The following is a 12085-nucleotide window of genomic DNA, read 5'->3' as shown; positions in this document are numbered from 1 at the left end:
TTGGAGTTTTTTTTTTGGCTAATGTGCTGACTGATATTCACTCATTCAATTTTACAACTAACTTACTCAGCTAGCGGTTGTCTCTGGTATAGTCATATATTTGTTGTGCTGTGACTTATGTTTAGAGGTACAGCTTTGGCTAAGCCTTCGTAAGTATAGGTCAGCTCTCAAGTCAAATGTATGTGACTTCCGGTCCAAGCACGACAATCGTGCGAAAACGACAATTGGAAATTACTTTAATATTTTCGAATTATTTTTTATATTGTCAGTTTTTTGTTTCGTCTTGTGTAGACTGTACCGGAGGTCCCTTAGAAATACACCTCAACACGGAAGTGACCGTGCTCGGCGTCGCGCCATGCTATGCTCCTCATCGGCGGCTGTCGCGGTCGATGTTCTCGGCAGGCACACTTTTTATCGAGGCGTTGACTTTTGGCGAGACAGGGCTATACGGCCCGTAAAGCGGCGCGGGACACAATGTTGCACCGCGGAGGTGCGAGTTGGGCCTCGGGCCGCAACACTGCAGCAACGAGATATGACTTGGACATCGCCCTGATGTCGTTTGGCTCGGTCGGTAGAGATATTTGATGGCATTTGATGGTGTGCAGTGCAGAAGGGTGCGGCTGGTTCTGTGGTACAAGACTGAATTGTGCTGTGCTCACCCACGCCCGGTCTCTTTTCGACGTTGCTGCTTTCTAAAGTAAAATAAGCTTTGAATCGTATTATCTTTATTTTTTCAATAAGTATATGATAACGTACCTTTCCCTGTGCCTCGTTTCACGGCCTTTGCGTTCGCCAACCTGCAAAGTGGAACTGCAAAAAATAAATAAAAAATGTTTAGATCCACACTGATAAACCAAGTTTTCAACTGCTCAACACTTGTAAGTGTACAACCACAAGTTTAATACTTGTTCAATTTAGTACACTTCTCTAGATCGGGCGCTTACTGTGAGGTAAGTGTTTAACAGAGGAGTTGCTCCCTTACAAGTGTACACCTACTGAATTGAACACTTGCAAGTATTGAACTTGCACACTTTCAAGTGTTGAGCAGTTGAACACTTGGTTTATCAGCACAGTCCGATGCACCCTAACGGGATCACACAAAAAGGAGAAAATTCAGCGATTTAAAAATAATAATAATTAGGGGGCAGGGAGAAACCGTCTGGATGACCCTTTGAATAGACAAGACATTTTCCGTCGTTTTTCTCGGTTTTCCCGAGTTGTCTTTGTAACAGTGCTGTCGTTTTGTCTCGCCGTCTGGACGCTTTTGGAGCGCCGTGGTCTTGTCGGGGGGACGTTATCGCCGCATGTGTCGCTCGATGTCCCCTGAAGTATCGGGCGGAGGTGTTGGTAGTCCTGCGCGGACGAGGTTGGCGACCCTGGCTGTAAACACTCTGCGGGCACTTCCCTCCGAGCAGCGCGCGCCGCGTGCGGGTAGTGGTGTGGTGCGGAGGAAGGAAACGATCTCCCCTGCACCGCCCCACACTGCACTACACTTCACCCGACCTGTCGTCGTCATCTGACGATTTCTTTTCGCTCTGCTTAATGAAGAGTCCAGGGCGCCCCACTTCCACTCTCCGTGCGGTACAGTAGTGCCGGTCCAGCAGTGCACTGCTGCCAACTACATTCCTCCCTTGGCGACCTTATAAGGCAGCTCGCCGACGAGAGAGAGGGAGACAGAGACTGCGCGGTTGGCCAGCGTGCACTGCACTGCTGCACTGACATGTCGGTGGGACTGTTATCGCGGTGAAAAAGTGTATATGTGGTCTCGTGTGACCGGACCGCGCGGCCTACCCCCACCCCTTCCCAATCAATGTGTGGTGCACCCAAATAAGTGTGTTCCTCAAATTTGTAACCCATTTCGTGTTGTAAATAATTGTCTCAACGCAAGCGCAATTCATTCAAGTAAATTAGGCACTCGAAATTTTTTAACGGAAATCAAATCCGTATTCTTATTGGTGGTATCGGGGAAGCTGATGTGGCGTGATGACGAGGGTGACGGTGGAGATCACGTAATTATATTCCGAGGTCTATGCTTACCCCACCTGTCAGGTAGTTCAGGACTCTCAGCCGCATTGTCGGTTCTCATGTGTGACTAGTGGCCATTCTTGGCCAGCCCTGCCCTGACTCACCCCCGGCTCACCCCCCGACTACTGCTTGTGACTCACCCTGGACGCGCGACCCGCCCTGGAATCGATACCCGCGTCTGGACTCGCCACGCCCTAGGGGTAGAAGGGGCGAAAGGGGCGTCCACCGAGGCGGCCACGCACGCAATTTGGGAATGGACAGATCTTTAAAGACCAAACACTTGGGCCACAAAGTGATTGAAAACTTTTCCGCCTGTCTTTTGTTTAAGCTCGCTGAAGGTGTTATTCAATTATTAGATTGTTGTTTTTTTGAGCGATTTCTAATGTATTTTCTCTCTCTCTTTCAGGTAAGTACATCCCGCGGTGTGATTGGGCTTGTCCGGCGCCTACATGTGGCCCAGCGCGCCAGGTATGTAAAGTTATTCTACGGCCGGCGCTCCTGACCGCCCGGGCGCGGCGAGGGCCACCTCACCCCGCCTCGCTCCGCCTGACCCCGCCTCACCCCGCCTTACCCTGCCCCGCTCCGCCACGCCCAGGCGCGGGGGCGGCTGCATATGAGAGCGGGGAGGGGGTCGGGGAGGGGATCGGCGGCTGCGTTGGCAAGGAGGCGGCGCGCGCCCGGCGAGGACCCCGTCGACGGGAACGCGCATTCCGCACGCCCTCTCTGCACGCTGCTGTGGTGGACGGCGCCCAGGCCGGGGGCCGGGGGCCGCCGGGCGGACTCAGGTGAAGCTGAGTCAACGGACAGGAATAGACGGGGGCCGCCCGGCCGGCAGCGTGGGGGCTGACCGCTCTCCACCTCTCCGTATCGTATCCCCCTTCCGCAGCATTGCAAAAAAGTCAAATAACAACAGTGTAAATTTTGTAGGGTTTTCATAAAAACATTGGTATGCGTATTCGGTGAGGTTTTCCCTTTGCTGGATGCGCCCGCCGCGCCACGGTGGTGTACGGGGCCCAAGCGCAGCGCGGCGCTGCGCTAGAGTTTGAATGTTGGCGCCACGAGCGCGGCAAGGCGGGTGGGCGGGCGGGCGGCTGGGCGGGGAGGTGGTAGGGGCGCGGATGGGTGGGGCCGCGGACCCCCGCTGGGGCCTCTGGCGGCGCGGGGCACCCCGCGGGGGGCTGGGCAGGCCCCTCTGCGCCGCCTCGCGGCTCCGCGGTCACTTCCCGGAGCCCCTCGCAGCCAGGCGCGCACGGCCGCGAGGAGGTGGCCGCGCCCGCTCACCGCTCACCGGGGCCCGCCCGCCCTCTCTCCCTCCCTCTCACTTACGCCCCGCGCGACGCCACCGAGGCCCCCACCACCGCCACGTCGCGCGCCGCCTCGCGCACTGCTTCGCGCATGCACTCCGCACCACCCTCTCTCTCCCTCTCCCTCCCCGCTGTGCCAATGCCGACGGTGCGCACGCACCGTCACGACTTGGGTCCGCCTCTCTTTTATTAGGAGCGCACCTCCTCGAGCAACGCCGTCTCCGTCTCTTCTCCTGTTGGTCATTCTCGCTCGTGAAAAAGACATGCACACGTACAAGTGTTCAGCAGTTGCACACTTCGGTTATCAGTGTATATTTGCGAAACCGATTTCACGTCAAAAAATTCTTTCCTAGTTCCAAAAGAAATTTGGACTTTGATGTATAAGGCCTCCTAAGGCTGAAGTCAGTTAACTTCAGGGAATTCCCTTTAATTATCGGAATTGAGCTTACTCGACTGTCGAAATTTTCTTTGGGACAACGGAAGCACCTTTTGACGTGAAATCAACGGTACGTTCTTCTGGGTGAGGGGTTAAAATCGTTGTTTCGTGACAAGCTATTTTCACATTGTATGCAAATTTGGTTAGTTTATAGACGGCGTATTTCGGCATCTGAAGTGTAAAACAGCATAGCTGTACTTAACACTATTTGCACCGAACGGTATAAAATCTATCGTAAACTTACACGTATGGTTATGGTTAACCTTACTCGCATAAAGGTTCGATCCTGCAGCAAAAGGTTTTCCTCTATCTGACAACTTTTTAGACAGTCGCTCAGGTTGACTTTCTTTTTTTCTAGCACCTGAAGCTAATAACTCCCGGAAAGCGAAGTATGACTATGGCTGACTTAGAGCAGATACTGCAGGCCTTGTGACTTTTGCCTACCCCTTCTACCTCCCAAATCCCAAATCCGCTACACTCTATAGGAGGCACCTGCTCCAATACGCTCGGTACACACTTTCCAAAAAAAAACTTGTTTTGAGTCAACCAGGAGAATAAATTTTATTTCGTGCCTAAAAATTTTGAAATCTGCTTCTCTTTTCTAAGTTGTGTATGTGTTGGGATTTTGCTACCGTGATGGCTACGAGCACCGCCCTCTAGGTTACGCCCTTGGGTGCTGCGTGCAGCGTCCAGCTGCTCCATAAATAATATCTGAAAGGGTCGACTCGTTCCGAAGCCCCTATGCAACTGCATGACAGATGGGCGCAGTAAAACGGTTGTGACTATTCGAGATGCGTTTCGTGCAACACACATTTTTATTTTTTTTACGACCATCTACTACGAGCAGCCACCAGAAAGCTCTCTGCTTTGCACTCTCTCGTTCCCTGTAGACTCTCCCTCTCTCTCTGTCCCTTTTGTGTGACGTCCAGGTGACGTGATTTATTTCAGAAGCCAGAAGCAGCGGCAGGTCTTCCCCCTCCCTTGCGCTCCCCGCTGCTGCCCTCCCTTGACTTCCGATCTGGCAGCGGTCTGGGCCGGGCCGGGGGCCTGCTCGAGGCGTGGCAAGGCCGTGGGGCATCTCGAGTGCTGACGGAGTGCCGCCCTACTGACGTGGGAGAGGGAGAGAGACGAGACGAGAGACGTGTCGAGAGCCAGAATTTGTCAACAATTTTAGGCTCGCTCTCGCCAATTAGTGCGCTGCTGCTGGTCATGATCGTGGTGGTGGCAGAGGGCTCCCTCCCCCGACGATGTCCCTCGCGCTCCAGATAACCTCGTGACTGAAGGGCTTTGGAATGGCTGCCCTGCGGCATGGCCTCGAGGTCAGTTGCGCGGCTCTCCGCGGAGACTTGCCGACGTGCCGACGACACAGACCCTCCGCGGTGACTCTGCGCATTCCCGCCCGTTCCCGTCGTCCCCGACGACCTGCTCGTCGTGGACCCGCCGCGTCCTCGCGCCCGCGCCCCGCGTCCGCGCGCTTCCGATCACGCACTGTTTGTGTCCGTGGCACCTCCGAATGGAGATGTGTGACCCAGCTTCCGCCGCGCCAGCGCCCGCGCCCCGGCCTCTGCTGCGCCTGCTGCCGGCCGGCCCGCCAGCGGAGCCGGCCCAAGGACCTCCAGGTATCCTTATTTGGGCTCGCATACAAATGTCTGAACGCTACTTAAGGACGCGGCGTGGCGCGGCGCGGCGGCCGGCCGGGCTGCAGTCGCCGGCGCGGTGCAAGGCCGGGCCCGGAGCACCTTGCGGAAGGAGCGCGGAGCGAGCCCACTGCAGCCCCGCGTGCACCCGCTGCTGCAGTGTGCAGGCTCCTGCTGGCCCGGCGTCCGGCGGCCCGGCCCGGACCACTGCGGCCCACGGGATGGCTGGGGTCCAGGACCTGCAATGGGATGCTCTCTCTCTCCCTCTTTCTTTCTCTCTCTCTAACTCTCTCTCTGTCCCTCTCGCAGCGTCGTGTGTGATCCTTATTTGCGTAACGTCATTTTCTTTGCCTGACTACGGCACCCGCCTCCTGGACAGAACGCAGAATCCAGCCACCCTCTGCTAGGGCTGTTCTGGAGAATCTTTGCTAGCACTATTCTAAAAGTTGACTAAAATGTTGCTCAGACAGTTGCCCAGAAAATTGCTACACGAAAGAAAACGGGTAAGCTGTTACAGTTAAATGTTTGCAAGGTTTGAGTCCCCTAAATGTTTAGCTCGCCCAACGTTTAAAATGATATTTTCCAGAGATTTATTTCCACATTAGGATGTTCAGTAAGTCGTTAAGAGCGTTGGGTCAGGAGTCAAAAAGATTCAAGAAAAAACACTGACACGAAGTTGCCTAAAGAGTTCAACAGCAACACTTAGTTTATTAGTGTGGACACAGAGCGACAAAGAGATTGACCTCAACGTCCTACTGTTGTAACAGGAAGATTGTTCCACAGGGGAATTTTATATTCAGAGTAATAATATTATTTAATTAGAAATTTGCGTGCGTGAAGAATAAGAAGAACCGACTGGAAAGAGGATCGACAACGCTCTCGAGCTGCGGGCGAGGGAAGGGGCGTAACACAACTCTTCCAATCGTGTGTATATAAGACTGGGTGCAATCTTGAATAATTTTAGCAAATTACCCGATTGCAGTAAATAACTGGAACGCAGTAGGCCGAATAAAGATAAAATCCGTTCTATAATTTGGCATTTGTGAATTTCCGTAATTAATGAAATCCTGCTCAATCATGCTGCAGTCTGTGTACTAATTTTGCTTCAGTTGCGGCCCCCCTCGACTGCGGGCGCTTTTCTCCGCCCAGACCAAACCGACGCCCTCTGCCCTTCTTGTCGCATTCCTCCAGAGCAGAGCAGATGAGCAGAGCAAAGCCGGTTGCTCTCATTCATTATTTTTTCTTCTCTCCGTCTCGTCGCGTGTGAGAACGTGCAGATGACCGCGTCTCGCCCCGCGTCTTCTTCTTTTTCGGAGGAGTGAAAAACAGCACAGCTCTACTGGGCGCCGCCGCTACGCCTTGGCTACGCCCGGCGATGCCTCGTGCCCACTCACTCACTGGTCGCGACGTCACTCCAGCGGGGCGGGGGCCGGCGCTGGGCCGGGCAGGGCCGGGCCCGGGCGGGGGCGCCCACACGGCCCCCTCCTGCCTGCACAGCCTGCGCTCTCCAGGCTCGCGCGCCGACTCTGCGCCCCGAGCAGCGCCAGTCAGTAGGCGCCTCTCTTCCGTGCCTCGCGGAGCGAATCGAACAGCGATCGCTAGTTTTGTGCGTGCGCGCGCGCGTGTTTGTGTGTGTGTGTGTGTTTGTATCGAAAGAGTGTGGCGAGAGTGACCGGGAAACGTTTGTGAGTGCGTGCGTGCGTGTGTCTGTGTGTGCGGCAAGGAGCCGGTGTGTACCACCCGCCACCCAGCGACGAGTGCTGTAGTTATTGTTGTACCAAGTGTTAGTGACTACAGCCATGCTTCGGTCACCGCAACTCGTGCGGAAGTTCGCGCCGCAGGGCAGCGTCAGCAGAGGTACGTGTCGCAGCAGGATCCGTTCGGGTATTGGCTGTGCGCTGCAGTCTGGTTGACATGAGTTTTCAAAGCGTCCATGAAATTATTTAAGAAATCATCGTAAGAGTTACAGTTTGAAGTTTGGGGTGAAAGGGGTTCGCACCATTGAAATTTACCAGTGTCACCGTGAGGTTTTGTCAGTTGCTAGACTGAACGGAAAGAATACCCTTAAGGCGGTAATGTTCTGTAGAACGCTTGCAAAATTTGTAGCAGCAATAGTTAAGCACAACTTGTCATGCTGCAAAATGAACGAAGTTTTTGCGAGGCTATTGGTATTAGGCATGGACCACGCCATTTTTTGCATAACTATATGGCTGCACAAAATTCTGCATTTTGGTGTGTTCGGGTTCGGGTTTTATCGGTTTCCCCGTGCTAGCCAAACGGGACGTAAATCGTTCAAATTCTTGTTTCGTTTTTGACTCTCGCCTTGAAACAGCCTGTGCGGTGCAAGCAGCACTTGACATTGACTGTCCAATTACCCGCGTCGCATTTGAAAGTGCCGCCGCGCTCGGCGCCGGCTGACGCCGCGGCTGGGGTGGCGGCGCGGCGCAGCGAGCGCAGCTCCTCTCGATGGTTTCGCGACGCCTCGTCAAGACTCTTTTATTGGTCCCAACGAGCTGTCCGGCTCGGCCGGCGCACAGAGGAAGGCGAGGCGAGGCACTACACTCTGCACCGCCCGCCTCCAAACGCGGCGGCCGGCCCGGCCGGGGGGCGCGGCCCAGCGGGGCGCTCACAGTATCACTCCTTGTATTTGTACCGAGTGCAAATAATAATATCCCAGCGATCGGCAGCGGCGGCCGGAAATGGCGGGGCTTCTGTGTACAGCTTGGCAAAGCTATCGCCGATAAGATACGAGGCGATCGGCTCCTCAGCCGTGAGGTAGGCCGACCCGCGCGACACGCGTGCCGTGCGGGGTTGCCTATCCCGAGTTTCACAGGGGCTCTCTCGCTCATGTTATTTTTTTCCGGTGTTTTCGGCTTACTGCTTTGTTAAAACCGTGGATATTTTTTTTTCATGATAAATTTTTCGTGATTGAGGGTGTCAATGTTGGCGTTGTCGTCGCTGCCAATGACCAAAGCGTCACGCCAATAAGCGCGAAGTGGTTGTGTGCGCGTGTACGTGTTTCGGGACGCATTCGCCAATCGGCACATCGCCCCTCCATATTGAGCCGCCGAGCCGCTCGCTGCATGACAGTGTGCGGCGTTCTGCTTACGCGTGGTGCCCACCGCGAGGTGCCCATGGTGAGGTACCCGACGCGGTGTGCGCGGTTAGTTCTGTGAATGCCGCCTCGCCATCTGGCGAGGGGCGGGGGAAGCTGAGTCCCCGCAGCTGCAGGTGGTGGTGCTGGGCTGGGCTGTACTCAATGTAAATTCACTTCGAACGGGGGTGGTGGCTGCTTTTGTAATTGCGAACCTAACCTACCCGAAGGTTTCTAGTTCGGTTGGTGCGATCGGGATATTTTGACACGATGCGGATGCGTGCGACTTTATGGTAGGAGCGTGTGAAAAACACTTGATCCCAAACAGCATTTGTAGAGAAATTCTCCCTCGCAAGCCTTGCAAAGCAGACAAATCTTTGGGGTTGCGAACAAATAATCCTCGGCAAGGTTTTATCAGTGTGGGCCGGGCTGGGCTGGGCTGGGCTGGTGTCATAGGGAGCCCGAGGGAATGCGCTGCGCACGGCTGCTCTGTGGCTCTGCGTGTCGTGTTGACGCTGCACGTTTGGCTAGGAGAGAGAGAGAGAGAGAGAGAGAGAGAGAGAGAGAGAGAGAGAAGGAGAAAGAGAGACGTGGCGACGGACGGACGCCATGCGTAGACGAGGCGGCCCAACCAACCAGTCCGAGTGCGGACAAGTACCCGCAAGGTACTGGCCGGTCTCCGCGCACTGACCACGCCGCGTCGCGCCCGCTGCCACTGTTGCGCTCGCTGGAGGAAGTTTGCACTTCCCCTTCGTCCGTTCGTCAAAGTCATCCTCCGCACCCCATCGCCATGTCCGACGACGAGCACGGCTACGGCACCGTGTGCCTGTCGCCGGACATCGCCTCCCTGGGTGAGTCCACGAAGGGTCCACCACGACGACGGCGAGGAATCCATGTGGTCCCAACGGCTCCGCCATATTGGCCATATTGGCATTGAGAGAAGGGCCGTTGGGGCCAGTTGTTCAGTTTGCCAGCTGTCCCCTTTTCTTTCGTTGTGTGCGTGTGTGAGTGGTTTGTCGGTGAGAGAGTGGTTTTGTGTGTTTTACCCACCCTTTGCTTGCGGCCACGATGATGCCACCCGTCGACCTGCCGCCGCCGCTGCCGTTCAGCCGCCGTCGCGCGCGGCGGCCCGCGGGAGCTTTCGCGGATATAGTTAGTGCTGCCCCAGGATGGCCATGCGGCGCGCCATGCGCGGCCCGTCCGGGCGGGTCCAGGTGAGGCTGTATATCGGGCAGCCGATCGAGGGGGAGGGGGGAGGGAAGAATGTAGTACGTGGGCAGTGGCCGTGGCCGTGGCGGCAGGGGCGTGGCGCGGCGTGGCGCGACGTGGCCGAGCTCCCTGATAATGCCTGCCCGGGTCGTTACTGCGGATCAGCCACGCCTCCTGCTGCTGCAGCAGCAGCAGCAGCACACCGGACAAGGAGTCGTCGTCGTCGTAATTTTTATTTGTCGATGTCCTCTCCTCTCCTTGTGTGCTCATTATAATAATATCGTTTTGTTCCTCACAGTGTGCCCGTTGTTGTTTTGTTGCTTGCAGACGCCCTGCTGGCCGACCTGCAGAACACCATCACGCCCCCCGCGCCGCCGCCGCCCCAGTCCCCTACGGGCTACGGCTCGCTCAACGGGGCGCCGTCGCGGTACTCGCCCGCGCCCCAGTCGGTGAGTAGTACGCGCGCTGCCGCGGGGACTGTCGACCGGACCCCGGGAGCGGCCTTGTGTCCAGCCCTCGGGTTGAATGGCGCCTCTCTCTATCTCTCTCTCTCTCTCTTGCTCGCACCCCTGGCCCCGTCCGCACCTCGCTCCGCACCTCTCATTCTCGGCCGCCCCACGGGCCACGGGGCCCCCCGCACGTCTGTTTACAAACACTCTCCGCGCCTCTGTGCGTTGTTACACGTCAGGTGCCAATGGGGCTATGTACACTGCCACAGTGCTTGCTGAAAAATATTGGTATTGAATGCTGGGTGAGTTTTCTTCCCGCCAAGAAGCTTGTTTATATTTTAAATTTTAATGTAACATAAGTTAAGCGCCTTCAAGACTCTAAACCTACTAAACTACTCAATTTTTGTGCTGTGGTATAAGACGAAAAATTATTTGGAATTACTGAACTTTTTCCTTGTATTACTAAACGTTTTCCAAGTACTATAAATGCTGTAGTACTGTGTACCAGGGAAAAGTTTAGCAATACTGATACTAAAAAATTCCTCGAAATTATGCAACAGCACAACAGTTTTGAGTGCACTAATTTTGTTTTGCCAGATTACATTGAAACATGATGACTATTTTCTACCATAATCGTGGACTCGTTGCACTTCTATCATTGAGTGGCTGGGTGACTCATTATTGGTGCTAAGAACGATGGGGTTAGATAACCTGGAGCTGCCGGTACATTGGTGCACCGCGGTCCCACCCGTCCCTCGTGGTGCACGTGCGCCGCCCCCCGGCCCCGCGCTGCACTCCCCAGTAGCCCAGAGTGCAGTCCCCTCGGGGCCCGCGGCGCGCGCGCGTGGGTTCTTGGATATGAATAGCCGATGCTTCCGGCATGGCATGGCCGGGCGGGGCGGGGTGTGGTGGGGCGCGGCGAGCACCCAGCCCAACTGGACCACCCTGACCAAAGAACAGGCGCAGGTTCAGAGAGACCGACCGGCGCGCGAGGGGTATACCCGCGTCACGGCGGAACACCCGCGGGGTATCGGCGTACCTTCAGGGATGAACCGAGCGTTCGGGGGTGTCTTCGGCGAGGGGTCTCGGCGAGGCAGGTGGAGCCATTGGACCGTTGCCATGACGACGCCTGGTCCGTCTCCCGACGGGGGGCGCCACTCTGTCGCGGAGGCGCGGGATATTTGAGCGACACATGTGAACCGTTGGCCTGCCCGCCCCGCCCCCCAAACAGAGCAGCATAGGGGTGGGGGTGGGTTCTCGCGTCCGCCCGGGAGGCAGTCAACCCATCGTGTCCGCCTGCAGAGCGGGGCCGTCGATACCCCAAGCGCCAGCTCTTTCAAAAAAGATATCAAGATGATTAACGTATAGATTGAGCTACCTCAACATCCCATTCCCTTATCATTCATTAAAGTAATGGACTGCTGGTAATAGGTTGTTTGTCTTAAGACCAAGGCACTAATTTTACATGCGGTATGACTTTGAAGTCATTGATGCAACTAAGGGGGAATGCCAACACCGAGGCCAACCCCAATATATCCTTAACGTTTTGATGCTTCAGGGTTTTTCCTCTTAAACGTAAAACGGCGGTGTGGTTGGCCAGTGGGCAGCTGATAACTGGGCTAGAGGCGTCTGGCTGCTTGGGGGCGGGCGGGCGGCATAAGACGCTCCCCACTGGTTTTAAATAGAGTCTCCTCCACACATACACTCACGCTCACGCGTGCGAACACAACTCCCACTAACACACGCATATTCACACGGCATCTGTGTTGCTCTCGTTGCCATAGTAACACGTTGAGTGCGTGTGGGGCTACTGTGTGTGTGTGTGTGTGTGTGTGTGAGAGAGAGAGAGAGAGAGAGAGAGAGAGAGAGAGAGAGAGAAGGGGGAGGGGACGCGCACTAGTTGACCGAACGACCGGAGCGGAACTCAGACT

General features: G+C 55.7%; 1 protein-coding gene across 6 annotated transcripts in view; it reads left to right on the top strand.

Annotated features, from left to right (window-relative positions):
• Window positions 1-12085, top strand: part of LOC113205008 (paxillin) — a 47190-nt gene that overhangs the window by 16661 nt on the left and 18444 nt on the right. For 5 of the 6 annotated variants that reach the window (XM_052265039.1, XM_052265037.1, XM_052265036.1 and 2 more), the window contains one exon: window positions 10033-10154. In XM_052265039.1, coding sequence (XP_052120999.1) covers window positions 10033-10154 — 122 coding nt within the window. Of the gene's footprint in view, window positions 1-7242; window positions 7260-10032; window positions 10155-12085 lie in introns of those variants that run through there. The other variant, XM_052265038.1, reaches the window with a different exon arrangement.

The sequence above is a fragment of the Frankliniella occidentalis genome, unplaced genomic scaffold (genome assembly GCF_000697945.3).
Source record: "Frankliniella occidentalis isolate FOCC.00 unplaced genomic scaffold, Focc_3.1 Scaffold23, whole genome shotgun sequence".
NCBI lineage: Eukaryota > Metazoa > Arthropoda > Insecta > Thysanoptera > Thripidae > Frankliniella > Frankliniella occidentalis.
This window is presented reverse-complemented; position numbering and strand designations above follow the sequence as displayed.